This window comes from Alternaria rosae (assembly GCF_020736505.1).
Source record: "Alternaria rosae strain MPI-PUGE-AT-0040 chromosome Unknown BKA58scaffold_9, whole genome shotgun sequence".
In the NCBI taxonomy this organism is placed as follows: Eukaryota; Fungi; Ascomycota; class Dothideomycetes; order Pleosporales; family Pleosporaceae; genus Alternaria; species Alternaria rosae.
Window position 1 is genome coordinate 1,366,116 of NW_025763578.1, and position 26,059 is coordinate 1,392,174.

Sequence of the window (26,059 nt, forward strand, 5' to 3'; positions counted from 1 at the left end):
CTAATTTACAGTCTTAGAGAGAAAAGAGTGCGCCTTTGACTCAGACTGCGGTCTGGTCTAGTTCGGGCTGGGTCCTTGCATACAGTCTTAGACTCATAGCAATTGTCAGCCTCCTGGCTGAAGCCTAGCGGGCAGAGCGCAATCATCAATATTGGCGGTTATCGTGAGTAGTGTAGCGATCCAAACTATACTCGATGCTCCACAGAGGATAATATATTCCCATTCAAAACCTTGATGAATTGTCTTCGTAATATGGTGTTCAAACTTCGCAGTAACCAAACGCTGATCCTCAAGCGCTACGCTCATCTATCCTATATTGTTACATCGTAGTATGTGAAACGGGCGTATAAGGAGATGAAACCTAAGAAATAATGAACGATATGTGTAGCCGATGATCGAGACCGCGGCAGAAAGGCTGGAGCATAAAAAAAAGATGGTTTCAGTGAAATGTTTAAGCATGAATTATATTACAAAACGCCCACTGTTATCTTGCTGGGTATGCGTTATCAATTGACTGGTAGGAGACTGTTCTAGGGTACGGGCGTAGGGCGGTTCGCGTTGGAAGGTCTGCGAGTTGCTACACGATGGTTCTTCTTCAGAAGCCTGCGGATAGTCCTCTTGACTACTGGGTAAATTTTGCGGTGTTCGTAGTGATTCCAAACGACTGGCTAGGGCCGTTGAGTCCTGTTCTAGTCCAGGTTGCAATGCATGAGCATTGTCTGGAAGTTGCGATAGCTCGGATGTAGAAGTTGTGCTGAAGTATTGCCTTTGACGAGTAGGGGTTGTGCGAGTGCTTTCAGCAACGTGACTACGGTTTTGATGATCTCGAGCGTCGTCCATATTCTCCGGATGTGTCAAACAGTCAAGAAGAACACCACCAGTGTGGGAGTCCTGTGATGTAGCGTCACTTTGTGTATCCGCTGTATCCGCTGTATTGGTGCAAGAAGTACGTCGGCTGGGTATTCCGGAAGTCGCACAAGAGACTGGTGATCCACTAACACTTCTTGTAGGAGGTTTGAGTGTAGCAAAGTCTCGCCTGCCGGCGTGCAACAGGTCTGCCGATGGAGCGGCAGGCTGGGCTTTTGGGTGATTTTCTGACGCTGGAGATGTGCTGCTAGTGATAGCCAAGGTGGGCGTACCTTGGCTCGGAGCATCTACAGTTCGTGAAATATTGGGCTTACTCGTGGTTTGGTTGGAAACCGTAGAGTCTCCAGTACGGAAAGGAGGTAGCTCCTCACGTGATTCGATCAGAAGATGGCTTGTATGCTTCCACCATGCGTCGTCATCCGGATAGCCGACGTCATGTATCGCTTTCAAATACAATTGGTGAAGACGTGAATCGTCAACAGTTTCCAGTAACCAGTCATCAATCCTTGCCATCTTACGCAGCCAACGTTTACGTTCTTGTTTCTTTTGCGCATTCTCAATGCCCCGTTCGATTGGGCTTACAGCAGCATGAGCATCAACATATAAAGCCTCTCCAGAAGACATGAATTCTTCTTTCCCCAACGCTTCTCCCTGCTGGGCTATTTCCGTCTGGACTAGCGTATCGCCCCCAGGGTCACTGATTTCACAATACATAGTGTGGTTCCAGGCATCACGAGATTTCTCGGTTCGATCGGTCATGCCGTGCGTTAACTGTGCAATGTTCAGATCATCCGCACTGCGACTTCGACTCACTGTACCGATTGGTACAAGTTTGTTAGTCAAGGCTCCCTCAACGAACTTTGCCTCTTTATTGGAATAGTTCCACTCCAAGGTGTTGTAATTGGCTTCAGCTGCATCATATTTTGCCTCGAGTAATCCTAGCCGATCTCTCAACGTTGACGCTTCGTTGAAGGCTTTCAGGATCTCCTGCGGTGAAAAGGTAGCGCTCTTGTTGAGATGCTGGCGTAGTAAGTTAAATGCCACCCCCTCTTTAGTACTCGTTTCAACATGTAGATCTTTGAGTTCTTTGCGCATCTCTGCCAGTTTGAAGCGTGAGCCGAGCAGTTCGTCGCGACAATCCCGTAGCTCTTCTTGTTCGCGATCAAGCTTCTCTGCGTGTACATTCCATGTCGCGTCCGGTTGTAAACCTGCAACACCCCCTGTGGTTGCGGGAGGAGGTGGAGGGATATGAAAGCCAGTAGAGGAAGGGTGCGACAGTAGTTGTGGCGGTGGCGGTGGCGGTGGAGGAGGAGGAATAAAGGATGATCGTATCTGACGACGCCCATATTCCGAGTTCTGTCGCCCTGAACTGTCTTCGCCATGCTTCCGTACAGCCTGCGACCTCATGTCATCGACCTGATATTCACGAACACCATCTTCTCCATATGCGTATTCTGATTGTGGTGTACGGAGCTCAGTGGGGGAAGGCTCAGCACCGGCCGTCGGTATCGATAGACGAACGTAAGGAACAGCATTTACTACTCGAGCGTCAGCAACGAAATACGATAGTAGACATAGAAGCATGTACCGGAAGAGGGCACGTCACCACTATCAATCGATTCCAAACGAGAAGAGCCATATGTCTCTTTGTCAGACATTGAACGTCGAGGTGCATGTCCAAGAACCAAGTGATGAGAATGAGGACACAGATACAAGCGGCATGGCGTGGCCAACACCAGCTAATGTTTGCTTGACCCAGGCTGATGCGCAACCGAAACACTCCAAGCAGTCGGGCGGCATGTGGCTGTCTAGGGGGTCAAAGCGCGCTAACCAGATGCAGATTGCTCGAAGATAGAGTGGGGTCCGCGGACTAAGGGCCGAACGCGTCGTAGCAGTTGCCGTAGCTTCACCTTGGCGGCCTGCACGCAGGCCCCCTCCATCCTCTCCCATGGCTGGCATTCGCGCCAACGCATACATGGATTATCACATTACCACTTTATCGCAAGCTGTAGGAGGGTCGCGTCGGCATCATGGATGTCAATTTCAGATGGCTCTCCGTCTCCTAATCTCTCATGCGGCTCTGCGCGTCCAGTCATTCGGCACACATAAGTAGTCATCATACTTGTGTAGTCTGAGTCGCTGCGCTTTCGGTGACATGTTGCACCAATTACGACATGTTGGATCCAAACGCACCCCAGCCAGAATGGAACCACCAATTCCAAAGGTATCTTCACCTACACTTCAACATCAGTTATCAGCGTTGGTTCTGGAATCACTATGACGGTAAGGAATCGCCTTGGTGACTGCGCACGTTGACTGACGGGCTTCAGGGCAAAACTGGGTGTTCTTTGACTGGGTCCCGCTGGAAATTGCGCCCCCTGTCCCGCAACCCCAACTCATCGTCAACCAGACCCTTCCAGCTCCTTCACATCACCGCTTCGACTCTGCAGCCGGGCCAGCCGGCACTCGCGAAGGTACAACAGTCTTTGGTTCTTACGACGGAAGAAATGCATTGCCCACCAGTCATTATGAATCCCTCGATCCTTGTAAGTCACCATTAGACTGTCTACAATAATAGAATGCTAATCTCTTAAAGCATTTTACGTCAGAGATTCGACCTTCTTCATCGAAGGAAGGGTAAGTGTATTCGTACTCAGCTAAGGCGAATTCTGACAGAACTAGGTCTTCTCAATACTCTTTAGTGAAGCAGCAGGTGCAAACGCAGTTGTTGCACTGAGAAACATCAACAACGTGACCGATTACAATAGCTCTATCTCCATGGTGAAGTACCGTGAACTGGTACACACACAAGTGCGGAGGTTTATTGTGGTCAAACGCAAAAGAGAATTTTGTTTCGCTGTGTAAGTAGTACATACATCATGGTTATACGCTGCTAACAATGATAGACCCATTTTCACCTACCAGGGTCAAGGCACGAAGAAGCAAGGTGTCTCTCCAACTGAGCACGCTATCGCTTTCTCGCATGGATATGCTGATCAATTACTGCCGGGCGAGGCGCCCCTCACTAAACATCCTATCTGTATCGTCATGAACAACGGCGAAAGGCGTCTCGCGATCGCGTCGAGAATCTACTTTGGGATCCATCATCCGATCCAATATAACGTCAAGGTCAAAGACCTTGGTGTGGTACACCAAGACTGGTTGGCAACCTTTCTTGGCTATTGGAACATGGAGAACCTCGCCGATACTCAGCAATCTAACGAAATCACCAACGAGGCCGCCCAAGGTGAAGGTTTTTGACTTGGTGCCTTTCTCTCTTTAACTCAACCATACGTTTTTGCTTCTTTCTCACGATCTATCAACGTTTCCAACTTTGCTTATATGACGCTAATGAATCACGGATTTCCTGTTTTGTTTGATACGTCTTTCTTTCGGTATGTAGCAAAATTGCACTCACATCATTAGTGAACAATATCCAACAAATGGAGCGTAATCGTTTTCCAAAGACGCCTGCATTGACGAGGTTCTTCGTGGACGGAAATCCACCTACTGTATGGGTGCTCGCAGCCTGGGTTAGGAGAGAGATGCGCATAGCCTATCAACATACACATGTCCCATAGCATTCCTGTACGCACATGTAGTGTCATACATGCGTCGCCTCTGCTTCCAAAACCCTATTCCCCAATGAACAGTAACAGGCAGAGCCGCTTGCCTCTCCGCCACGCCCATATCATCCCCCTAATCAGGCAGCAGGTCAGTTGTTAACGTCACCGTGCGGTTGTGATTGCCTTCCGCCCGGCTGTCAGTCAGCTGCGGTGGAGAAATCGACAGCATTCGGGGGTAATCTCCTAAACACATTCAGCCGTGCATGGATGATCTCAGCCGTACTTACCGCTTCCTAGGCTTCCGATTTGAGTGGCTTAATGCGGTTGCGATAGGTCGAATCTCGCGAGCCTCATCCCGTAAAAACAACTTTTAAACGACGGCATGGAATAATACACAATTCCCTGTTATCTTATTGGTGGTGTGGCTGCTTCTCTCTTCCCGTCGCTGCGCGAGCAGTCCGCCCACGTTCCTCGCTCCATCCCTCCACCATATTGGATAACGCAAGAGCCTCATAGTAATACGTGCCCGCTCTGGGCTATCAGCCCACAGTGCATTCCGACGCTAAAAACAAGGCATGTGGCAAATTCCTGTCCACGTCGCGCGGGGCTATAGGGCGATGGTCACTGGCTTAACCAACCGCGCGGGGAGCTGGATGATGCGCATATGCCGTGCGGCATGGGTCATGCGTATACGCATGTATTGTGGTGTTAGCCTTCTTACCGCAAGTAGAAAGACCTCTTGCGATAAGTGGACCGGACTGCATTCCCAGCCTTATAAGGCGCATTCACTGTTATTGGTTGTAGCGCCAAAGAAATCGCTTGTGCTGGTGAACATGTAAGACGGGAACTAGGTGCTCTTGCATCCCGTGGTGGGTCAAAGTGGGGTCGACGGGCCGTTGGAACTCCATCAATGAGGCAGCGACGACGCCGTGTTACCTTTCTCTATATCTCAACCACTGAGCTGGAATGAAAAGGGGGTTGGGGGTAGAATGAGTTCCACGATAATGAAAGGCGTATCCCACTGCCGATAGTCTCTGGATGTAACTCCGACGGCGGCTCATCTCAGATTCGATACCAATCAATACACTACTGCTGAGGTTTAGAACTCCTTCCAAATCAAGCATGTCGCGCGGCTAGCGATCATCGGTAACGGCTGTCGTGCATCCGCCGGGTTAGTGAGACCGGCAATTATCTTTCTATCGGGCCGAAAAAAAGGCATCCATAAATTGGCCCTACCCTCGGGATGCGACGCGCTGGTTCTGACCAGCCAGGCTTCGCTCACATGTAAGCGGGCGTCCTGCTGATCGCCGTCAACGTGGGACATGTGGAGCTGAGCCCGACTGAGTGGTCACACGGCGCAGGCTGAGTGTAAGCTCGCATGAATCTTGCTACTGTTGGCGCAGTTGCCCGTTTGCCTTCTTCAGCTGCTGATCATCGCATTCAAGCTGCAGTTTCAAGAGGTCTCGGATCGAACGGCATGGCATGTCTGTGAACCGATATATGCATTAGGATAACGGGAAGAGGGAACAGAACGACCAGCTAACGCCCAGTAATGAAAACCGGCGAACTTTGCCTGAACAGATATGCGGAAATGAAAAGGCGTGCTCCTGTAATCTTACGTCCGTGAACTATACAGTGTTGAAGAAACATCCAGTAACAGGTATATTTGTGAGGAGGATGGAAAGAATAACCGAGAAATGATGCGAACGGCTCTCGGCATAGGGTGACGGGACACTGTCATGTCACCGATTGCTGTCATGCACGACCTCCAGATTCATGAATCGCGATTGTGGGAGTGCTTTTGCTCCGCAGTTTCTTGACCGAGGAAAGCCACTCCTTGAGCCGATTGCCTGAACTCCTCCGTTGTGGAAGGGGTGGTCGAGAATGAGGCTTGTTCAAAGCATCGGTAAATTGGAGATTGCTAGTGTGGTCGAGCGCCGACAGCTCAGCTGTACGTATCCAAGGGTTTGTCGAAGCAGGCTGCGCAATAGTATCGGATATCGATTGAAAGCATGCACCATCCACAGGTTCGGAGTTTGCAGTGGGTGACATAGGTAGACCCAAGAAGTCTTCTTCCTGCGCCAGACCACAGCGATCACGAGCTACTGAAGCATCAGTCTTCGTCCGGATGTTGTTTGACACTTGTGAGGAGGCTCTTGTCTTGACTTCCGGTTTATACCTAGCGCAGCTGATGTGATGCTCTATCTTCGTACTCTGAACACTGTCCTTTCGTTGGGCTGCGTCGCCATATTCCACTGGACAGGTACATACGACTTCGGCTACGATATCATCTCCTGGATCACGATCCTCAGCTTTGTGAGGTTCCTTAACCATGGCAGGTCTATCCGAGGGTGTCTTCGGACTGTCGTCATCAGAATCCGTTGAGTGTGACAGCTGCGAAGATGGTATCGATGAGTCGTCGTCACAACTCTCCTGTGGATCCTCGTGCAATACCTGAGAGTCTGAATCGTGGTGCGACCCAGGATTACACCTCATCTCGTTGACGGAACCTGTCTTGCAACGTTCCGCGTTCTCGCTCTCGACGAGGCTATCATGACTCCAGAATTGTGCTGCTCGAAGTTCCCAGTCATCCTCGATGAGGCTTGCTATCCCGTAGTATGCAAGAGTGTTCAGATACAGGCGCTTTTGCACAGCATCTTCCTTGAGGTGCGTCAGGGACCATGCTCGAATCTTCTCTCTTACAAGGAAATTGTTTCGCATAGATGCAGCGGCGCTTTCCGTTTGCGTTCGTCTCATTGCAGTCGAATCTTCGGGTATAGTTCTGTATGAATTTGCTGGATCAGAAGATCTCCTCGCCAAACGTGAGGCAGCCAGCACCGGAAACATTTCTTCAGCTTTGTATTTCTCGGCTTTGGCCTTCCGTGTAGAGAGCTCGTATACCATGTTCCCAAACTCGCTTGCAGAGGTTGTGAGATTACCATCAGGAAGCCCTTTTCCTTCCGGGAAGAACACGTCATCTCCATCATCCCAAGTAATGTTACTGGCTTGCGTTTGCCGCATTTTGTCGAGTTCTTTCTTCAAAGTCTCGACGCCTGCCACCATGGCAGCATATTCTCGATCAACTCGAACGAGCGGAGGCTGAGCTGCGATAGCAGAAGAAGCAAGAACCAAAGATGGTGGTGGAGCAGCAAATTGCGGAGGAGGTGGTGGGGGCGGTAGCTTCAAGACTTGACTGGGAGACAATGATCCTGTAGGGCAAGGTGGTATGTGAGAGAGTGGTAGATGGTGTGAGGTCTCAAGACGTTGATCGTGTAGAGAACCGAGCTGTTCGTTGTCTGGCCCAGAGAAAATGTTGTTGATATCGAATTGGTAGAACTGGGTCTCGCGGGCGACAAATGTCCATTCCGCCCCAGTAAGATCGCTTTCGGCCCCAAGATAGTCGTCTTCTAGCTCACCCAGATCATCCCGTGCTTCTCTGACAAGATTGTATGCGGCCAAGAGCGCCCTCGAGAGTTCATCTGGGTAATCGTTGACAAACTCTCTCAGTCGAGTCATGAAACTCGCCTCTGCGTTGCCAGCATCTATCCGCTTCTGTCGAACCTTGCGGCGAGTAGCTCTTACTCTTTCCCGCTCGATCAATAAGTCCTCTCTAATAGATGAAAGTCTCGCCTGAGAATCGGATAGAGTGTTCAAGCGCTGCCGATTGAGATCGTTTAGCAGCTCGAGCTGCGTAGCTGGTTGTTTCCCATATCCGGCTAGACTTCGCGTCTCCATAATGTCTCGAAAATGGAGTCATGAGGTTGCAGACGCCAGATCCGCTGGATAAAAAGACTTTTGAAAATTCTTGTTCCCTTGCATGACGTGGCAGCAGCTTCCTTTTGATTGACAAGGACAGCCCTTGGGGAATTTGGCATGAGCATCAGCAAAGACCGTCCACTCTGACACTACGTGTTGGCATACGTGGTCTTTGTCTGAGTAGTGCGGAGGATAAGGGGTATCCCAGAACAGATGTCAGCCAGGAAAGCTTGCGCACGGAAGAAGCTGAAGCGGTCCGGTCGCTCATCATATGTGCTGAGATGAAGGAACCATTGAGCAAACAGATCGGAAGCTAGGCGCATGTAGGCACCCGGCCTGTCTGTCGCACGGATGAAGTATCGGGTATCAGGCTGACACCAACTGTTCTGATTGGCACTGACCGGGTCGCCGCTTCGCTCGTTTCAATACCGCATAACCGCCCTAATGTCGGGACCAGCCACAAAGTCCGGGAAACGACTGAACACTCACCACGCACATGCGCAATACGCGAACAGATGAAACGCATATGCAGGCGCGTCTGGATGCAGAGACAGCGATCGCTCTCTCGTTACGCACTACATCCTCTCCATGCTGTTTGGACGTGACAGCAGAGCCGCATTGGTCGACACTTTGCATCTTATAAAGTCACGCTAGACTACCGATCATGAGGTCGAATTGTGATTCACGCTACCGCGGCAATCGAGCTTCTACAACTGATCGGCGTATCACCAAAAGCTCAGGACGTGTGGTGGATATTAAGAGAGCTTTTCTGACGCCGGCGTTGGTGTCCAGTAGCATTGTGCAACATGTCGACTAGCAACTGGATATGGAGCCAGCAATACGGGGATTACTATTGCGTCACATACGACGAGTTTCGTGAGTATTACCACGTCCTGATCAAGCTTGAGGCCCACCGAATTCCACTGATTCAAACAGAACAACCGGTGTATCACTGGGCTAAACAGCAGGCCCAAGCGGAGACCCCCGAAGTCCCTCCCAGGCGAGACTCAGGCAATCAATACGATGGCTCAAACGTGGCTCAAATGCCCGAACCCGGTGTGTCCTTGTTCCAAATTGGGTAGTTGAGGTTTCGCCTAATCCGTAATTCGTAGCCCCACAGGATGTTCGCGCCATGAGAGGCTTCATCCAGGGGACGCCACATACCGGCTGGTACGATAACCTAGACTCGAGTAAGCGTAGCCTAACAAGAAACACTTTCTCGACTGACCTTGAGAATCTTAGGCTACTGCATGAAAACCGGCAGCGAAGCTTATCAGTTCTTCGTAGTTGGAAGAGTCTTTGCTATGCTCTATACCGAGGCTGCAGGTGAAACTTCGCAGGCGAACCCATACGACGATGCATACACCCTCGTCCGATTTGGCGAGCGGGTATACACTAACATACGTCGTTTTGTAGTGCTCAAGGTCAGAAGTGGCTTTGTCAAAGCTTGGTACGGACTAGGTCGACATCGCAAATACGTTTTGACTAACCTGACTCAGCGGGATTGGCACCTATTCCAATCGGGGCGCCCGTAAAGGTGGTTGCAGACCATCCGAGCATGCAATCGTATATCTCCAGGGCACAGATCCGGCTTCCTGTTATCTCGAAGGAGAAAGAGAAAGCGGGATGACCAAGGAAGCGATAGAGATCATACCAGTTGATCGCTCCATCAAACTCCGAAGCAATTCCCGCATACGTTTCGGCAAGACGTATCCTATCGAGCAGAATGTCAAGGTCAAAGACATTGGCCACATTCATCCGAGTCACGTCGGCAAACTTCTTCAGTACTGGAAGGATGAAGACTAAGTCCAGAGTTGAGGACATGACCTCGGGCATCCAGATTGTCGCGTGGTAGTGTACGCTGCCACGTCGGCCACAACTCTTGCCAACATGACTGCGAACCTGGCTGGGATCTCCAGTCGCATCAATCCCTTATTCATTCAGACCTGTCATCCTCTCATTGGAATACGTTTATTCTCTGGCCCTTTGTTCCTAATGGAATTATGAATTTGACGAAATTTGACGACCGATTGAACGCTGGGTTTAAAGAGGAAGGGGATCACGGTATGATCGCACTATCGTTACGACCTCTTTGCCTAGCACATACGTTATATATGACTAAATTGGAATCTTGTCTCTTCCATAGCCCACGGTGTGCGTTGCTGTGTGACCTGAACCCTCCCTATATTTGTTCCGCAGGACGAAACCCGCAACCGCAAGCCTATACAGGCTCCAGTGCGACAGGCGCATGTATGATGGTAGCGCTTCTGCGAAGGCGTGTGTGCAGTTGAAGCGCAGGCGGGGGAGTCTTTGGTGTGTTCGGTTACGCCGCTGTCACATATTCAAAGCTCCGCGTCGGCATCTGCGACCCGGCTTCGCTGCATACCGGCCTACGTTCCTGCATTCTATGACCCGCAGGCGTAGTCCGTGGAGATGTCGCGGTCGTCGAGTGCGAGTGCGAGACCTTATCGCGTAGTATAGAGGCGCCGCGTGTAGCTATAGCGACATCATCAAGGGCCAATTCCCGTCCGATCCAGCGGCTCGTCACTATACGTAAGTATTACGGAAATCCTTTGGTAGCGTGTGCGAAGCGCTGGTCAGTAGCGCGCGTGGGTGAGCGAAGTTGAGTATGTGTTGTGGGATGAACGAGGAGCGTAAGGCGACATCGCGAGCTTGGGCGCAAGACTGGAGGGCCGGGGCCGGCACGGTACTCCGGAACCACTATTATCTGCCGCTGCCATTGAGGATCAAGCTGAACATAAATTCCGCAACGAATGTGACATACAAGCGGATGATCGAGTTACGACTTCGCGCTTCAAAGGCGTTCCCGTTAAGCACCCATGCTAGTGCTTGGGCAAGTGTGAAGTTCCCAAGGCCACAGACGCGGCCCGCATTTGTCTCCATACATTGCCATAGAAACTTAATTATGCCGAGACCTTGTCAAGCTATAGCGGTAGTCATCCGCCTACACCTGCGCAGCTTGATAGACACCCAGGTACCCGCCTCGTTCACTAACATTTTCCGGGCACGTTGAATACACTTTTACAGCCACAACCCGGCTTTACCTCGGACGACAACAACAACTATGCGCCATGCCTGTACACCCAAACGCCCTGCTCGTGTCTTCATCCTCGTGTTCTGTGGTCTACACCGTTTCCAGCAATTGCGAATCCTTGTAAGCTGGGATGCGGGAAATGTAGATTGACGCATCGAATACATCAGCCCCAGATCCGCCCACACCGCGAATCTCCCACACACGTTTCGACCGAACGCTACCCGTTGTAGCCCAAAGACACTTAGATTGCTGTACTCCATCTCAGGTTAGTAGCGATGCAGCATTGGCTAGGCCCATCACGGCATTCTAACCCGGCAAATCATCAAAGGTGCTGGTCTATGTACGGGAAGTCGTTTGGTCGGATCACATACAACGTCTGTGATGATCGAAAAGCTAACGAAATGGCACTAGCCCCAGTTGACGCTAACATGGAAATCTAACTCCATACTTCGGTCATGAGTTTCATGATCTCGTACGGGTAGTCGAAACCTTTGCAGATCGAATAAGATCAGGCAATATATCCTTATACTGACAGTAGGCATTTACACACACTGAGATGAGAACTCGCCCGATGACCAGTTGCTTGAAAAGGAACCGTTCGAAGATTAAAGAGCAAATGCAAGGCTCGCCGTATGGTTTTCCTGCGACCAGTAGCTGAGCAATGCACTGATCTGATCTTCGCGAACTCGGCCAATATCCTTGACCTTCACGTTCATCTCGATTGGATACACTTTCCCAAACCGAATGCGAGACTCCCTCCTGATACTTATGCTTGATTCAGCTGGCAAAACCTCGATTGGCTCTTTGGTCATGCCAGTCTCATATTCGCCGGGAATGTAGCACGATGCAGGATCAGTCCCGGAGAAGTACACGATTGTGTGTTCGGCTGGATTGCACCCGTCCTTGAGAGTGCCACGACCAGAATAGGTACCGATACCACTAACACGAATCAACACTTTGCCACGACGTCCGATAATCGCACTGAATCTTACCAAGCGTTTACGAAACCTCGCTTCACTTCCACAACAACAAAGCGGCGAATATTAGTGTGTGCGGTCTGCCCAAACCGTATCACTGTGTATGCGTCGTCGTTGGGGTGCTGTACGGAGGTGTCGCTTACTGTCTCGGTGTATAGCATGGCAAACACCTTTCCCACCTTGAAAAACTCTCGCGCTTCCTGACCAGTTCGCATTCGATAAGCTGACTTGGTGTTAGAGGAGATCTGCGAATGTCTCGATATACTCACCAATGTCTAGACCATCGTACCACCCAGTCTGTGGCGTGCCTGATATGAAACCTTGTAGCGTACGAACGTCTCGGGGAGCTGGAAAGACCAAGTCAGTGCCTACTTTGCTGCCAAATGACTACTCCGCCATACCTGGCTCGGGCATCTGCGGCTCAATCGCTGAGTCTTGATTGGGACGCGTGTCGGGCGCGTGAGACCCAGCTTGTTGGACGTAGGCTTGAGCCTGTGGACGCCAATAGTAAACAGGGCGATCTAGAACAGTTAGCGGCTGGACATCAGCGTGAGACGTTGCATGACTGACTGTACTGATCATATTGGATATAGTAGTACTCCTGGTATTCGTGGCTCCACGTCCATCCTTGGACATTGTCCGCCCTGCCGGGCTTTGATACTGAAGGTGCGCGTAGATCGATGGAGCGACAATTCGAGCAAGAGAAGCCGCTATTGTGACAGATAGCGTCAAAAAACTTGATCAGAGGTGGGACGACTCAACGAATCTCTTGCGGTCATATCTATGACATGACACAAGAGAAATGCCAGTTTTGAAGAGATTTCGGCGGATAGAAGTAAAGCGTGAAGAGAGTCCATGATTCCTGAGTAACAGGCCTCTTCCAAGCCTTCAGGTTCTGACAAACGGCTTAGGCGTATCAACATCTCAATGAAAACGCAGCCTAGGGAGAAGACGTCTGCAGCAAAGTTCCTCTTCTCGGACTCAAGTACTTCCGGAGCGCAGTACCTTCGAGTCACAGAATCGGGTGCCCATTCTGTAGTACATTGGCCATCCTTGGTAGTATCTTTTGACGCCCCAAAGTCAGTATGTATCACGATACCCTGATGGATCAAGATGTTGCGCGGCTTGATATCTTTATGACGTATCCCTTTCTTGTGCATGTATACTAGGCCACTTGATAAGCATCCGAAGGCCTGTTCGAGAATCTTAGTCATCTCTTCCAGATTGGTGGAAGGGTTTGCGGGATGTTCGACCAGGTCGGCAAATTTGTCGAGGTAGTCATGCAGATCTCCTTCATCTGCAGCAGGTTGTAAAAGTAGTCCGCCAGATCGCGACGTCGTATACGTAGCGAATAATCGAATGATGTGCGTATGAGTCCTTAGACTGCGAATGATAGCAACCTCATTGTGGTATCGCTCCTCAGCCTGTTCCCTGCTTTTGCCCTTACGAGGAAAATTGATCACCTTCTTTGCGAACAGTTCCTTTGTTTGCCTGTGTTCCACCTTCTGCACGACAGCGCTCCAGCCGTTACCAAGCACTTCTTTGCACTCGAACGGCAGGTATTTCTCGTTCTCGATCTTGTAGTCACCGTCCTGTTCAATAATGACTTTGTCGCTCAGCGACAGGATACCAAACGAAACTGAGATTTCGCTTGCTTTAGCGCTGGAAACCGTATCTGCTTCCATGCTAAACGCAAGGCGCGACACAATGGGTTTGTTGCAAAAGCACGACAGCAATACCGGCTAGGTCGCTACCATGTTTCTCTCAGTAATGTAAAATTTCATGCCCGGTGGCGAATGTACCTACATCGCTTGCTCAGGAGCGCGGCTGAGTGCCTGCGAGTGACTCGTGGGCCAAGCTTACAGTCTGCAACCCGCTTACTGCTCGTCACATGCGGTGGTTGACTTCGCGCATGTCCATGATCATATTATTTGAATGACCGTCGGTTGTGAATGCTAAAAGACAGGATTTCGTCGGGGTGAGCTGACAGCGACACGGGCCAAATACCGGTGAGCCTACCGTGCATATAGTGGCGTTGTCTGGAAATTACGTGTAGGGTGCCCAATACCTAGGTATCCAAGCTAGGTTCTGTATCGTGGAGCAATGCAGTTAACCATGAGAGAGAGTGGGAACGTGCGCAAGAAAGATGGAAAGCCAAAATAATGCAAAGAGGATTGTGTAGACGTAGGGGTCGTAGCAGATCATGATATACGATAGAGACACCAACTGAGCTGGCACGGCCAATCAGATGTCAAATCTCTCTTCCAGATTTCTGCCAATATTTGCTGGGCTATTTCCTTCCTTTACCCCTCGCGTTGAACGTTTTCAATGGGTCGACCTTGCCATTCCTTCTTACCACTTTCCTGCCCTTGCCCTTGGCGTATGTCTTCTTCGCCCTTGGTATGTTGAGGCCGACAAAGCCAACATCCTGCGGCTTCTTCCCACCTGGTAGGAGATAATCGGGAATATGCCGTAAGTGGGGTTGTATTCTGGCGGGATGGTTGAGAGTCTGGTCGTGGCGGAGATGCGCGAGCGCTTCAGGGTTCTCTTCAAACTGTTACGATGTTAGCATGAGCCAGCAGTGAATGATGCGGATGAACTTACGTATCGGGACAACTTCTGCGACTTGGCCAGCTCCATGTGAATTTCCTTGATACGTGCCTCGCGAATGGCGATCCTGGTCACCGACTTCAGGGCATCTGCGAACCGGTATCGGAATGGCTCTAACCGTTTCATGTCGAATTGGTAATCCTCCAGCTTTTGACCCTCTTCTTGATGCTGCTCTACCTTCTTGAGAACCTCTTCGTCGTGTTCACATCCCGCAAATGTAGTGGGCTTATGCTTGCGGTATTTGTCCTTCGGGATAATGAACGAAATGGCAGTGCCAGACTTGCCAGCTCGTGCTGTTCGTCCAATTCGATGAAAGTATGATTTGTAGTTCCCGGGGAAGTCGAAGTTGATTATGCAGCTTACGTTCAGGAAATCGATGCCGCGAGAGACGCCGGAGTCGGTCTCCTTGTCCTTTTTCGCTTTCTTCTTTGGTCGCGACTCGTCTTGCACGCCAACGACGTCGGTTTCGTCCGAAGCAATCAGGATCTTGTAGAGGTCTTTATTGAACTCCTCTACAATGTGTGTTCGGGACGCCAGCGGCAGTTCGGAGTTGAGTACGATCGCCTTGATGCCGAATTGCTCGAGGAAGAGTTTAACACGGTATGACCTGTCGACGTCACCAACGAACACGATGCTAGAGGTACAACGTTAGTATATGTCTCACATGCGGTTCACGCGGTTGCCTCTTACCTCTTCCCATGTACCAGATTGAGTTTCATCATAGCGAAAAGCAGGAGGAACTTGTCGTCCTCTGCTACCTTGAGAACGTATTGCTTGACCTTCTGCGAGTCTTTGTCCAGGTCTTGTAGCTTCAGTACAACTGGATCCGTACAGAGCAGGCTGCCGAGCGCCTCAACATCGGTTGAGAGAGTCGCTGAAAGGACGATCTTCTGGACTCCAACAGGAATCTCCCGAGCAATGTTCTCCATGTCGTCCGCGAACCCGTAACCGTTGATCAGGTCACCCTCGTCGACTACAAGCATCTTGATGTCGCTGACTGCCATGGCAGAACTGTTGATGTTTGCCCATGCTCTCGCTGGTGTCGCGACGACGATTTCTGGTTTATCCGCGAGGGCTGCCTTGATGACGACATCTGATTCCTTGCCAGCGATGTTACGGACCCGGATCGATTGTCCGCAGTGTTGAGAGAGCGATTTCGCGACTGTCGCGATTTGTGAGCAGAGTTCCTTAGTAGGCGCCAGGATGAGCGATTGGCCTTTCTGCTGCAGCGTCTTGTGAAGGATGGGGAGAAGATATGCTCCCGTCTTTCCGGTGCCTGTCCCCGAACGTGCAAGGACGTCACGTCCCTCCAGTATTAATGGTATGCCTTGGGACTGTACTGCCGTTGGTGATGCCCATTTTAAGTCGCGGATCGCTCTCAGCAGACGGGGCTCGAGTTGTAGTTCGGCAAATGAAGCGGCTATGGGTACTGGCTCGGCAGTAGGCTTCGCCTTGGAACCCTTCTTCTTCTTCGGCGTGGCAGCGGTCGCGGGCGCAGTCGCAGTCGCAGTGGATGTCGTGGGTTCGGGCGAGCTGCGGGGCTCGGACTGCGACTCGTCGCTCGATGTCACCTCTGGCACGTCGTGTTCGTTGAGTTTGCGCTTCGCCATTGTGTCGGAAGTTGATTCGAATCTAGGGAATGTGGTCGCGTCGTTGTTCGTCGAAGTTTGCGCTGCCTGCATCTACCAGTTCTGAACTTTTTTGACGCTAATGCCGGGCGGCCTTGGCACGCCCCACAGCGGAGGAGCCACTGCTGAACGCTGATGCCCTGCGCCGGCCGCGACTTCCATACTTCCACACATGCGACGGGGACTGAGCAGCAAACACATGACACGGGTAACGCAGAGCAACATACTACAAGATCGTACATCAAACACTTTCCGCCGTTACTATACAGCACTACATATGTCTTCTCGTTGATCATCGACTACAGGAGTGCACCTCTCAGAAGTCACGATGCGGAACACGAGAGCGGCCACCCGTTGCGATGATAAGGACCTCGAACACGATCTCGAAAGCTTGATTCCACCGCCAATCATGCTGTGATTCCAATCAAATCCTGATTTGTCTTACAATAGTCGTCGCATGTAGCCTACAGTTCTACGTCAGCAGGTGCCGTCAACCACTACACGAATACGTACCCTGGGCATGCCTCTTCTGCCGCCATCCTGCACCATCCTCTCTAATGCTGCAACATACTTGGTGATCTCTTCATTGTCCAGCTTTCTCAAGGCCGTCAGCACAGCATCGATCGTTTTCTGATCAGGTCCTTGATCACTCGTGCTCAACAGGTCGATACCTGGGGGCGTTTGGGTGAGCTCCACTGCCGTCGAATAGCTCGCGTAGTAAGGGACTCTGTTCGCGTCGCAGCCCCAAACTAGAATGCTGTATTGGCAGGTAGCTCCCGCCAAGATTCCGGTTGCTGCAAAATCTAGCACTGCAGGCAGGTAGGGATGCGGTGTGTCGACGCCATATGTGGTGAAGACGGTGTCATTCCCCGGGAACTGGAATGAGAAGAGGTCGTTCACAAGTCCGGTGGGCTCCGAGGGGTCGATCGGTGTCGGGTCGTATTGCACATTCCGCATCGCAGCATACTGAGGGTTCGACGCAAGTATCATGGACCATGGCTTGAAGTAAAATCCGACGGGTGGTGCTTGCCATGGCCTACCGCGGTGGGCATGAGCGGTGGTATTGAAGGTTGGTGGTATGCGAACCCTCACGCCTTCCGCACCCACCTTGCGCGGACATCCGTCTGGAGTGGTGTGCGCGATGGCACCGAGTGCAACCACGAGGAGTATCAAGATGGAAAGCATGGTGCTGGTGGTAGTCTGTAAACCGAGCAAAAGCGCTTAAGACTTCTGAATTTATGTATGTGACATCCGAAGCTCCCGCTGACTGTCTACCTGATTAGGAAAGAGGCCGGGGTAGCTGCTCGTGGTCGTCGTACGTTGGCGAATGGACACCAATCGAGCCGTGAGTCAGGGTCACTCGCTCCTCACCGCGCACAACAAGTACAAGTTATTACCCGATCTGCATCCAACAAGTTCCTAGTTTGCGCTGAGATCCTCTACATGATAGTCCTATTGTGGAGGGGTGTTGACAGCTACCAGCATTAATGCAAACAGAGGTCCACCCAGGATAGCAACACGCGTGTCTGGGCGAAAAACGCTCACTAGTACGACAGCTTTGTGCAATCGTGAGTAAGCCGAATGAGGCACGAATAACGAATTGCTTCTCATGACGCGACGCCAATATGAACACCTCATACATTGAACAACGAGCCTTCTCGTAGGTATCAGAAACGTTCATTGCAGTCGCAGGGCGCAATGTTACCGAAGAATCTCCTTCGTATCATTCTGTTTCGCTGTTTTGAATCAACAATTCGAACGAATCCTGTAGCCTCAATGACCTGAACGCGAGGATACGCTGTATACCTAGATGTTAGCTCTCCTCTTCTACCCGCGCACAGGTACTATATTCTCACAGCGAGAGCCAGAGTAGTACCATGCTGTCCTCACGAAATTGTTGGTGTTGAGCGCATAGCGACCTGGAAGGATATGGCGACAGAGAATGGCGGGTGGACGGCCCGTGGATGCCGGATCCAAAGCTTCGGTGCCACGAACATGTGCGAACGATGACAATTCAGCTGAAGTGGCATCTTAAGACGAACAACCACGTATGTGTCGAAGCTATCGAGTAACGACAACATCGCGAAGATGCAGGTCGATCATTACCGTGGAGAAAGCTGGGACACAGGGGTAGTCTCCTGCAAGCCGACTTCGGACTCCACCGCCAGCGCGTCGTGATTGGACACCACACCATCGCTTATCTTCACTCTCCTGTTTACCTCATCGAAACCACCAACCCCAACCTGCCTCCAGCATGCCCACCATCTCCACGCCCAGACCCAGCTCTGTCTGCCCAAGCAAAAAGTCACGCATATCAGCCACTCAGGGCTCAGCAAGAAAATTTCCGCTGAGCCATTCGGTCCTGCCCGCCACTACGAGGCAAGCGCGATGCACCTCCGTTGCAAGGCCGTTCGTTATCAGCATACGCGAGCGATCATGCAACGCCCAGTCGGCTAAGAGCTGAAAGTGCCCTACAACAAGACCTCATTGCTAATATAAGCTTCAAAATTGCGTAGAAGACGAGAGATTTCTAGTCTTGGCCTTCGTTACACGTTACCTAGTCTTGACATGCGCCTATCTTCAACCAATCATGTGCCGGCCCGATTGCCAATCGACGAGATGGTTGTGTGCGGTTGAAAGGCTCCAGATAGCAGTCTTGGGACCGAGCTGAAGCCGGGAAACGGTAATCGTGGGGATGCATTGGGGTATAGATACCTCGTCTGCCCCGTTGGGATGGTTCGACAGCCAACGCTTTGAAGCTTGACATTGAACCAAGCTACATCTTTCGACATGGCTGGCGGCGGCACTCCAGTTGGCCCTTCTGCTTCACCCCTAGGCCAGGGTTGGGGCTATGGCATTGTGCTTGGTGTTGGCTTCCTCTTTGCCCTTGGCATGGTATGTTTACCTGATTGTAACAAGTGCCTCAGTCTAACAACCTCAAGGTCTTCACCACTTGGGTTCTCAAGCGCTACAACAATGAGGTGCAGACTTCGGAGATGTTCTCGACTGCTGGTCGTACGGTCAAGTCTGGTCTTGTTGCATCTGCAGTAGTGTCATCGTGGACCTGGGCAGCTACCCTATTGCAAAGCTCTTCGGTCGCCTTCCGCTACGGTATGTTAAGAGACCGATTCATATGGAATTCCAAGTCTGATCATCCATAGGTGTTTCTGGGCCTCTCTGGTACGCCGCTGGTGCTACAGTGCAGATCTTGCTGTTTGCTACCGTTGCGATCGAACTCAAGAGGCGAGCTCCCAACGCTCATGTAAGTGCAATATGTTCTCGCCATCGAGCGACCACCAGATCTGACGACCAATAGACATTCCTTGAAGCTGTTCGTGCTCGCTACGGAAAGGCCACGCATTTCGTGTATATCACTTTCGGCCTCTTCACCAACATACTCGTTACAGCCATGCTTTTGACTGGCGGGTCTGCCGTCATCAGCTCTCTAACCGGGGTACCTACAGCGGCAGCCTGTTTCCTACTTCCTCTGGGTGTCGTAGTCTACACTATGTTCGGCGGTATCAAAGCCACCTTCCTCACAGACTACGTCCACACCGTCATACTCCTTATCATCCTTCTTACCTTCGCGTTCACGACCTATGCCACTGGTGATCGACTTGGCTCGCCCAAGGCCGTTTACGATCGTCTGCAGGAGCTTTCGGCGACAACACCAGTTCCTGGTAATGCTGGTGGAAGCTATCTCACGATGAGGAGCAAAGATGGCGCTATTTTCTTCGTCATCAACATCATTGGCAACTTCGGAACTGTCTTCATGGACAATGGATGTGAGTGTTCCTCTAGACGGAGTGTTATCAGAAACTGACAAGAGGCAGACTACAATAAGGCTATTGCTGCATCGCCAGTTCACGCTCTTCCTGGATACATCATCGGTGGTCTTTCTTGGTTCGCTATCCCGGTAAGTTTTCCGTTCATGCGCCTCTCAAACCAGTTCTAATCTCGTTGCCAGTGGCTTTGCGCAACCACTATGGGCCTTGCCGCGCTGGCACTGCAAAGCACGGAGTACTTCCCTACCTATCCCAACGGCATGGATGAAGCCTCGATCAGCGCGGGCCTCACCCTCCCGTATGCTGCTGTAGCACTCCTTGGATCTGGCGGTGCAGTGGCTACCCTCCTAGTCGTGTTCATGGCCGTCACTTCAGCTTTCTCGGCGCAGCTCATCGCCGTCTCCAGTATCTTGACATACGACATATACGCGACCTACATCAACCCCAGCGCGAGTGGCCGACGTCTCGTCTACACTTCACACGTCTGCGTATGTGGATTTGGACTTGTCATGGCTGCATTCTCAACTGGCCTCTGGTATGCAGGCATCAGCATGGGCTGGCTGTACGTCTTCATGGGCGTCATCATCTCGTCTGCTGTACTTCCAGCAACCCTCACCTTGATGTGGAAGGGCCAGAACAAATGGGCGGCAACTTTGTCGCCAGTTTTGGGTCTTTGCTGCAGCATCACCGCTTGGCTCGTTACCACCTCTAAGCTGAACGACGGTGTCATCACCGTCGCCACCTCCGGCGCCAACAACCCGATGTTAGCTGGTAACGTCGTCGCGTTGCTTTCGCCAGTCATCTTCATCCCGGTCCTGACACTGATCTTTGGAGTTGACAACTACGACTGGGTGTCAATGAAGAACATTCGCCTTGTGGACGATTCGGATGTCACAGCAGCTGCACACATGGATATCGAAGCGGTGCACGGCCGTCATGCTGCCCTCTCCCCAGAAGCCGAGGCCGCCGAACAAGCCAAGCTGTTCCGCGCCTCCAAGATTGCAAAGATCACCACTGCGACGCTGACGCTCGTTCTTCTCGTACTTTGGCCAATGCCTCTCTATGGTTCCGGCTACATCTTCAGCCAGTCGTTCTTCTCGGGCTGGGTCATCGTCGGCATCATCTGGTTGTTGTGCAGTACTATGGCTGTTGGTGTATATCCTCTGTGGGAAGGTCGTGAGAGTTTAGCCAGGAACTTCGGTGGCATGTGGCGCGACATCACTGGCAAGGGCCGTCGTCGCGGGGACCATGTTCAAGTGGTGGAAGGTGAGAAGACGGCTGAGTCAGGAACGCACACACCTAAAGAGGCCGAAGCGAAGGCGTTGGAAGGGTAATCGTGGATTAGTTTGCAGATACTCACGCACACGGTGTAACCTCTATTAGACTGTCTTATACCCGGCGCGGAAATGGAAGGTCTTCTTCAAAGCACAGATTCCCATACATTGCTGATTAGTGGAAGCTGTTCCAGGCCGCAACAGGCAAGCGTCCCACTCGGTGCTTCCCTCGGCCGCCTCCTGAACTCTTGCACATCACCGCGAGCATCGACCCGGTTGCTGGTACCCCGTGATATTGATTACAACTCTGTCTAACGCTCTCAAGACGATCTCGGTGCTTCTTCGCCCAACGTTGTGGCGGTTGACCACGTTTTGCAAGGAGCCTCACCCGTGTCACCACGAACGCCTTCCCAAATCCAGGATGCACGCGCGGGCAAACATCGCCCCAAGAACGCGCTACTGGACAACGAAGAAGCGCGATTGCAGGAAGTTCCGGAACAATGTTCTTGTCGATCAAATCGTCCGGGGTTACTCCAGGTACCCCGCAACCCCAGTGCTTACCCGGTAATAAATTCGGGGCATCTCCGCCGAGAGGCACGTTAGCTTTCGTCTAGCTACGTGCATGCTTGCAGCGGTATATAATGACCAGAGCTACTATGGCTTCAATTTTATCCTCGCCAAGCACACTCGCGCATCGTTCTCATCATCATGAGCGCCCTCAAGTTCCTCGGCCTTGCTGCGCTCGCTGCGGCGGCTCCAGTAGAGGAGCGCGCAAAGAAGCCCAAGAGTTTTCTGAAAGAGCTTGGAAACTCGACTTGGATTATCGGCAATGAGATCTGGAATGTTACGCAAAATCGCCAGTATGCCGACAAGCTATGGTATAAGGGAAAGGATCGTGTTGGAGATGCTGTTGGGCACTACGTTAGTTACAGTATGTGCAAAAAGGGTTAAAGACAAATTACAATGCAGCTAACCAGTATGTAGACGGTGCAGCATCTGATTTGAACTGGACATCGGCCGCAATTGTCGACTCGGACACCGATTACATCAATGTCAAGTTTACGGCGAAGGAGGGTGACTTCCATTGGGTGATCTATGATGACCTTCCAGGCGCATACCAGTACTTTGTCAACCACGACTTGCCTACGCTGGGTGAGTTCCGTACGTTATGGCGTCTCGATAACGCCTCGTTTCCACGTGGCCACAACAACGTCAAGGATGGTGTGCTTCCCGCGTTAGAAGAATACCGTCAAGCTACGAATGTTCAGGATGAAACCTGGCAAAAGGCTGACGGATCGTTCTTGACTAAGTACGACTGGAGTGGATTTGTTCGAGACCAGGAGTACTACGGTGTTTACGGCGACGAGGTGGGGAGTTGGTACCTCAACCCTGGGAAGGATTACTACAATGGTGACCATCTCAAGCAGGAGCTTATGGTATGTTTGATCCGGTCGCCTCGCTGGTATGCGGTTTGATACTAACCTCTAAAAGGTCCATCGCGAGTCTCAGACGGGCGATGCAGTCCAGCTGAACATGATTCACGGCACACATTACCAGGCCATTGCGCGTGACTCGTTTGCTGATGGCAAGATCTGGGGTCCATGGCTCTGGTACCTCAACGATGGCAGCAAAGACGACGCCGCAGCCCGCTGGGAGAAGGAGGAAGCAGCCTGGCCGTACAAGTGGTTTGACAACAAGCCCTACCAATCTCGCGGCAAGATGCAAGGCAAGCTCCTCCTTAGCGACGGACGCCCAGCTGCTGGCGCTGCCGTCTTCCTCGGAGACAACCGCAATACCACAGTGTCCACGCTCGACCAAGGCCAAAACTACTACTACACCACCTACGCCGACAAAGACGGCAAGTTTGACATCCACGACATCCGTACTGGCACCTACGCGCTCTATGCCTGGGGTAACGGCGGCGCAATCGGCGATGTCACAACAAACTTTACTCAAAACGACGTCGTCATCCGCGAGGGAAAGAACACGAACCTCAAGGAGATGACATGGAAGGTCACCGATAGCGCAAAGCGCATCTTCCAGATTGGCGACTTCGACCGCACAAGCGATGGCTTCAAGCTCGCCGACCCAGCCCACCCCTTCGAACACGCCCGCATCTCCAAGTGTCCTGCAAATCTGACCTACACCGTCGCTACCAGCTCCCCTCTTGACTGGTGTTTCGGTCAATCTGCTCTTGGTACCTGGTCTGTTCTCTTCCCTTCGAAGAGCACCTCCGCCGCCAAGTTGACGGTGTCGCTGGCGGGCTTCTCTCAAGGCTCAAGCTGCGATATCCTGCTTAATGACGTCAAGGTGGGTAACATCACCAGCGCCAGTCTTTTGAACAGCCAGGATACGTATCGCGGTGCTACGCGGGCGGGCGAGTGGAGGTTGCTTGAGATTCCTATTGCGGAAGGCGCGTTGAAGGGGGAGGGAAGCAACCGCTTGGATATCAAGGTTACTAGGACGACGCAGTGGAGAGGTTGGCTTTGGGATAGCTTGGTTCTGGATGAGATGTAGACGAAAAACTCAATCGTATCGCGCATGCATCGTGTATGTTCTCAAATGCTTGAAAAGTAAAGGATGATAGTCGCCAAGGTCTGTGGCTCAAACGGGCTGGAATTGTCTTGGGTGTAAACGTCATATTGCCCAGCTCACTCAAGGGGTATGGCGACCTCGCCCCACACCCTGGTTTAGCAGCAAAGCACTAGGGGAAGTTGTTATGACATCTGACTTCAGTAGGTACGAAACGATGGTGCTGATGTCCTTCTTTATCTTTCTCCTTCCTCGAGACCCGCCATGAAGGCGGATGGCTCAATGAAAAAGATACTGCGAGTTGAATCGCAGTATGGACATGCCCAATGAAGACGACTTGCGTCGCATGGCTTGCCACTTGATCTTGGAAGTGCGAGAAGTCTCGACGCTTGCCTGAGGTGAGATGTTGAGATCTCGTCCGGCCCTCAAGACATCCGTCAAGGCGCTCTGCGGTCGGGACTTTTCTACCCTCGGTGAAGACGATACCAAAGGGGTGCTAAGATGGGAAGGGGTACGTACCTGCTGATCATCCTCCGGACCCCACGAGTAATAGTCCTGAGTCTGGGTATGTATCTCTACGCGAGTCGAGACCGTGGCAAAGAACCGACCTCTTAGGGTATTGGGTCTGCGCTGGACTAACATCGTGCAAAAGACTGACCTCAGGACAATGGCTGTGTTGCTGTCACTACGTTGGCCTGCACAACGATAGCACAAACATCCACAAAGTTTACCTATGGTGACATAGGATTTTCCACCGGCGGAGGCGTACGACCACCGATGGTTGGCTGTCTTGGAGAGTCCAGAAAGCGGCACATGGGCCCCTCTCCAAGTGCCGTGGTTCGAGAAACAGAAGAACAGCTTGGGCTTTTTACAACCGCAGGTGATCTCTTGTCTCTCTGTCGTCGATATGGGAGTCAGCTACCCGCATGTCATATATCGTGGGTCATTTGACCTGTCAGAAATCTTCTTATCGCAGATATCTTCCGCGCACGTTTCCCTGAGAAGGGAAACACCGGCGGCGGGTACACGTAGGAAGTGGAGTCGAACCACCGTTGTTGTGACCTGGGATAGGACCACGAAGAAGGCAGCCGGGGCTGCTGTTTCTATTCGTCTATCCGACGCTTGTACCTGACATACGAGCAGTGACTGTCCATAACTGAACCTGACGACGGACTCACTATCTGCCAGAGCGTCTCACCTCCGTGGTGGTAAACCGTCGGAGCCAGCGGTAGTGAACTTGCGAACCTACTATAGCCTCAATCTATGCGGTCAAAGAGGCCATCACTCTCCTTGACTTAGCATAGACCCTGCCGAACCCAAATCCATAAAGGCTAAGGGCCAGCCAACTGTAGAATAAACCACAGCCAATATAACAACAGCCGTTGTTGGAGTCCAGCAAACCTGTCGGGTTCACTCAGCTGCGTTCGTCTGTCGACATGTACTCTCGGTTCCGTGAAAGTTGTGCGCATACGAGTGCGCCAGAACCCGGCAATCTGTAAGTATAAGAGTCAGCTGGATACTACAGGCTTGACGTGTCATCTCCAGAACTTACCTTCATAAAGAAGATCGAAGGTTGAGAGTCAGTCGATCAGCGGCAGCGGCCGGCGCAGGCTAGAACGCCGAAGGTTGCGGGTCGCACCCTGCGGACGTGAGTGCGACTGAATAGAGAGAAAGGTAAACAAAGTGGAAGCTGTTATTCAAAAGGATATGGAAGGCGCTAGACGGGCGCTTGGACCAGTTGAAGCTCTGACTACGGTCGTAAAAGATAGTGAATGGTGGATTTGCGTGGTCACACAGCCCAAAGTCTTCTCCGCATGATTCAGGCTACAGGCTCACGTTCAAGGAGTTATGGCGACTTATACAAGATGCAAGAGGAATTGGAATGGGAGGAGGTTCAAACGTATCGGAGCCATCCGGCTTTCCAGTACGAGACTGAGACGTGTATAAACGGTCCATCGTGAATCAGATTGCTGACAGACTATCGGCAGTCACATGTGTTTGAGCAGACT

The 26,059-nt window shown here is 51.7% G+C and overlaps 7 protein-coding genes across 7 annotated transcripts; 4 read left to right on the forward strand and 3 right to left on the reverse strand.

Moving 5' to 3' along the window:
• Nucleotides 1–15: 15 nt before the first annotated feature.
• On the reverse strand, nucleotides 16–2,645 carry BKA58DRAFT_472346 (uncharacterized protein). Its single transcript, XM_046175275.1, has 2 exons — nucleotides 2,456–2,645; nucleotides 16–2,405 (listed from the first exon to the last, which is right to left on the reverse strand). Exons 1-2 carry the CDS (start codon nucleotides 2,523–2,525, stop codon nucleotides 463–465), a joined length of 2,013 nt encoding a protein of 670 aa, XP_046022154.1. The 5' UTR covers nucleotides 2,526–2,645; the 3' UTR covers nucleotides 16–462.
• A 172-nt stretch (nucleotides 2,646–2,817) lies between these two features.
• BKA58DRAFT_241012 (uncharacterized protein) lies at nucleotides 2,818–4,157 on the forward strand. The gene is made up of 5 exons (XM_046166667.1): nucleotides 2,818–3,150; nucleotides 3,198–3,413; nucleotides 3,464–3,504; nucleotides 3,550–3,728; nucleotides 3,774–4,157. The coding sequence occupies exons 1-5, from the start codon at nucleotides 3,042–3,044 to the stop codon at nucleotides 4,126–4,128; spliced, it is 900 nt and encodes a 299-aa protein (XP_046022155.1). The 5' UTR covers nucleotides 2,818–3,041; the 3' UTR covers nucleotides 4,129–4,157.
• Nucleotides 4,158–5,972: 1,815 nt separating this feature from the next.
• On the reverse strand, nucleotides 5,973–8,335 carry BKA58DRAFT_241043 (uncharacterized protein). Its single transcript, XM_046166668.1, has one exon. It carries the CDS (start codon nucleotides 8,166–8,168, stop codon nucleotides 6,189–6,191), a length of 1,980 nt encoding a protein of 659 aa, XP_046022156.1. The 5' UTR covers nucleotides 8,169–8,335; the 3' UTR covers nucleotides 5,973–6,188.
• Nucleotides 8,336–8,995: 660 nt separating this feature from the next.
• Nucleotides 8,996–9,995, forward strand: BKA58DRAFT_322449 (uncharacterized protein; the record flags this gene model as incomplete). Its single annotated transcript, XM_046167848.1, has 5 exons — nucleotides 8,996–9,065; nucleotides 9,126–9,223; nucleotides 9,310–9,379; nucleotides 9,432–9,639; nucleotides 9,689–9,995. 5 exons carry the CDS (start codon nucleotides 8,996–8,998, stop codon nucleotides 9,993–9,995), a joined length of 753 nt encoding a protein of 250 aa, XP_046022157.1.
• A 1,854-nt stretch (nucleotides 9,996–11,849) lies between these two features.
• On the reverse strand, nucleotides 11,850–17,644 carry BKA58DRAFT_404974 (uncharacterized protein; the record flags this gene model as incomplete). Its single annotated transcript, XM_046171882.1, has 12 exons — nucleotides 11,850–12,225; nucleotides 12,312–12,444; nucleotides 12,491–12,568; nucleotides 12,623–12,742; nucleotides 12,792–12,931; nucleotides 13,227–13,883; nucleotides 14,241–14,260; nucleotides 14,578–14,775; nucleotides 14,826–15,438; nucleotides 15,522–16,507; nucleotides 16,569–16,685; nucleotides 16,973–17,644. 12 exons carry the CDS (start codon nucleotides 17,642–17,644, stop codon nucleotides 11,850–11,852), a joined length of 4,110 nt encoding a protein of 1,369 aa, XP_046022158.1.
• A 1,442-nt stretch (nucleotides 17,645–19,086) lies between these two features.
• BKA58DRAFT_241122 (urea active transporter) lies at nucleotides 19,087–21,621 on the forward strand. Its single transcript, XM_046166670.1, has 6 exons — nucleotides 19,087–19,354; nucleotides 19,402–19,570; nucleotides 19,621–19,721; nucleotides 19,776–20,244; nucleotides 20,293–20,375; nucleotides 20,427–21,621. Exons 1-6 carry the CDS (start codon nucleotides 19,250–19,252, stop codon nucleotides 21,576–21,578), a joined length of 2,079 nt encoding a protein of 692 aa, XP_046022159.1. The 5' UTR covers nucleotides 19,087–19,249; the 3' UTR covers nucleotides 21,579–21,621.
• Nucleotides 21,622–21,799: 178 nt separating this feature from the next.
• Nucleotides 21,800–24,082, forward strand: BKA58DRAFT_241133 (rhamnogalacturonate lyase-like protein). The gene is made up of 3 exons (XM_046166671.1): nucleotides 21,800–22,449; nucleotides 22,503–22,954; nucleotides 23,010–24,082. The coding sequence occupies exons 1-3, from the start codon at nucleotides 22,227–22,229 to the stop codon at nucleotides 24,033–24,035; spliced, it is 1,701 nt and encodes a 566-aa protein (XP_046022160.1). The 5' UTR covers nucleotides 21,800–22,226; the 3' UTR covers nucleotides 24,036–24,082.
• The last annotated feature ends 1,977 nt before the right edge of the window (nucleotides 24,083–26,059 follow it).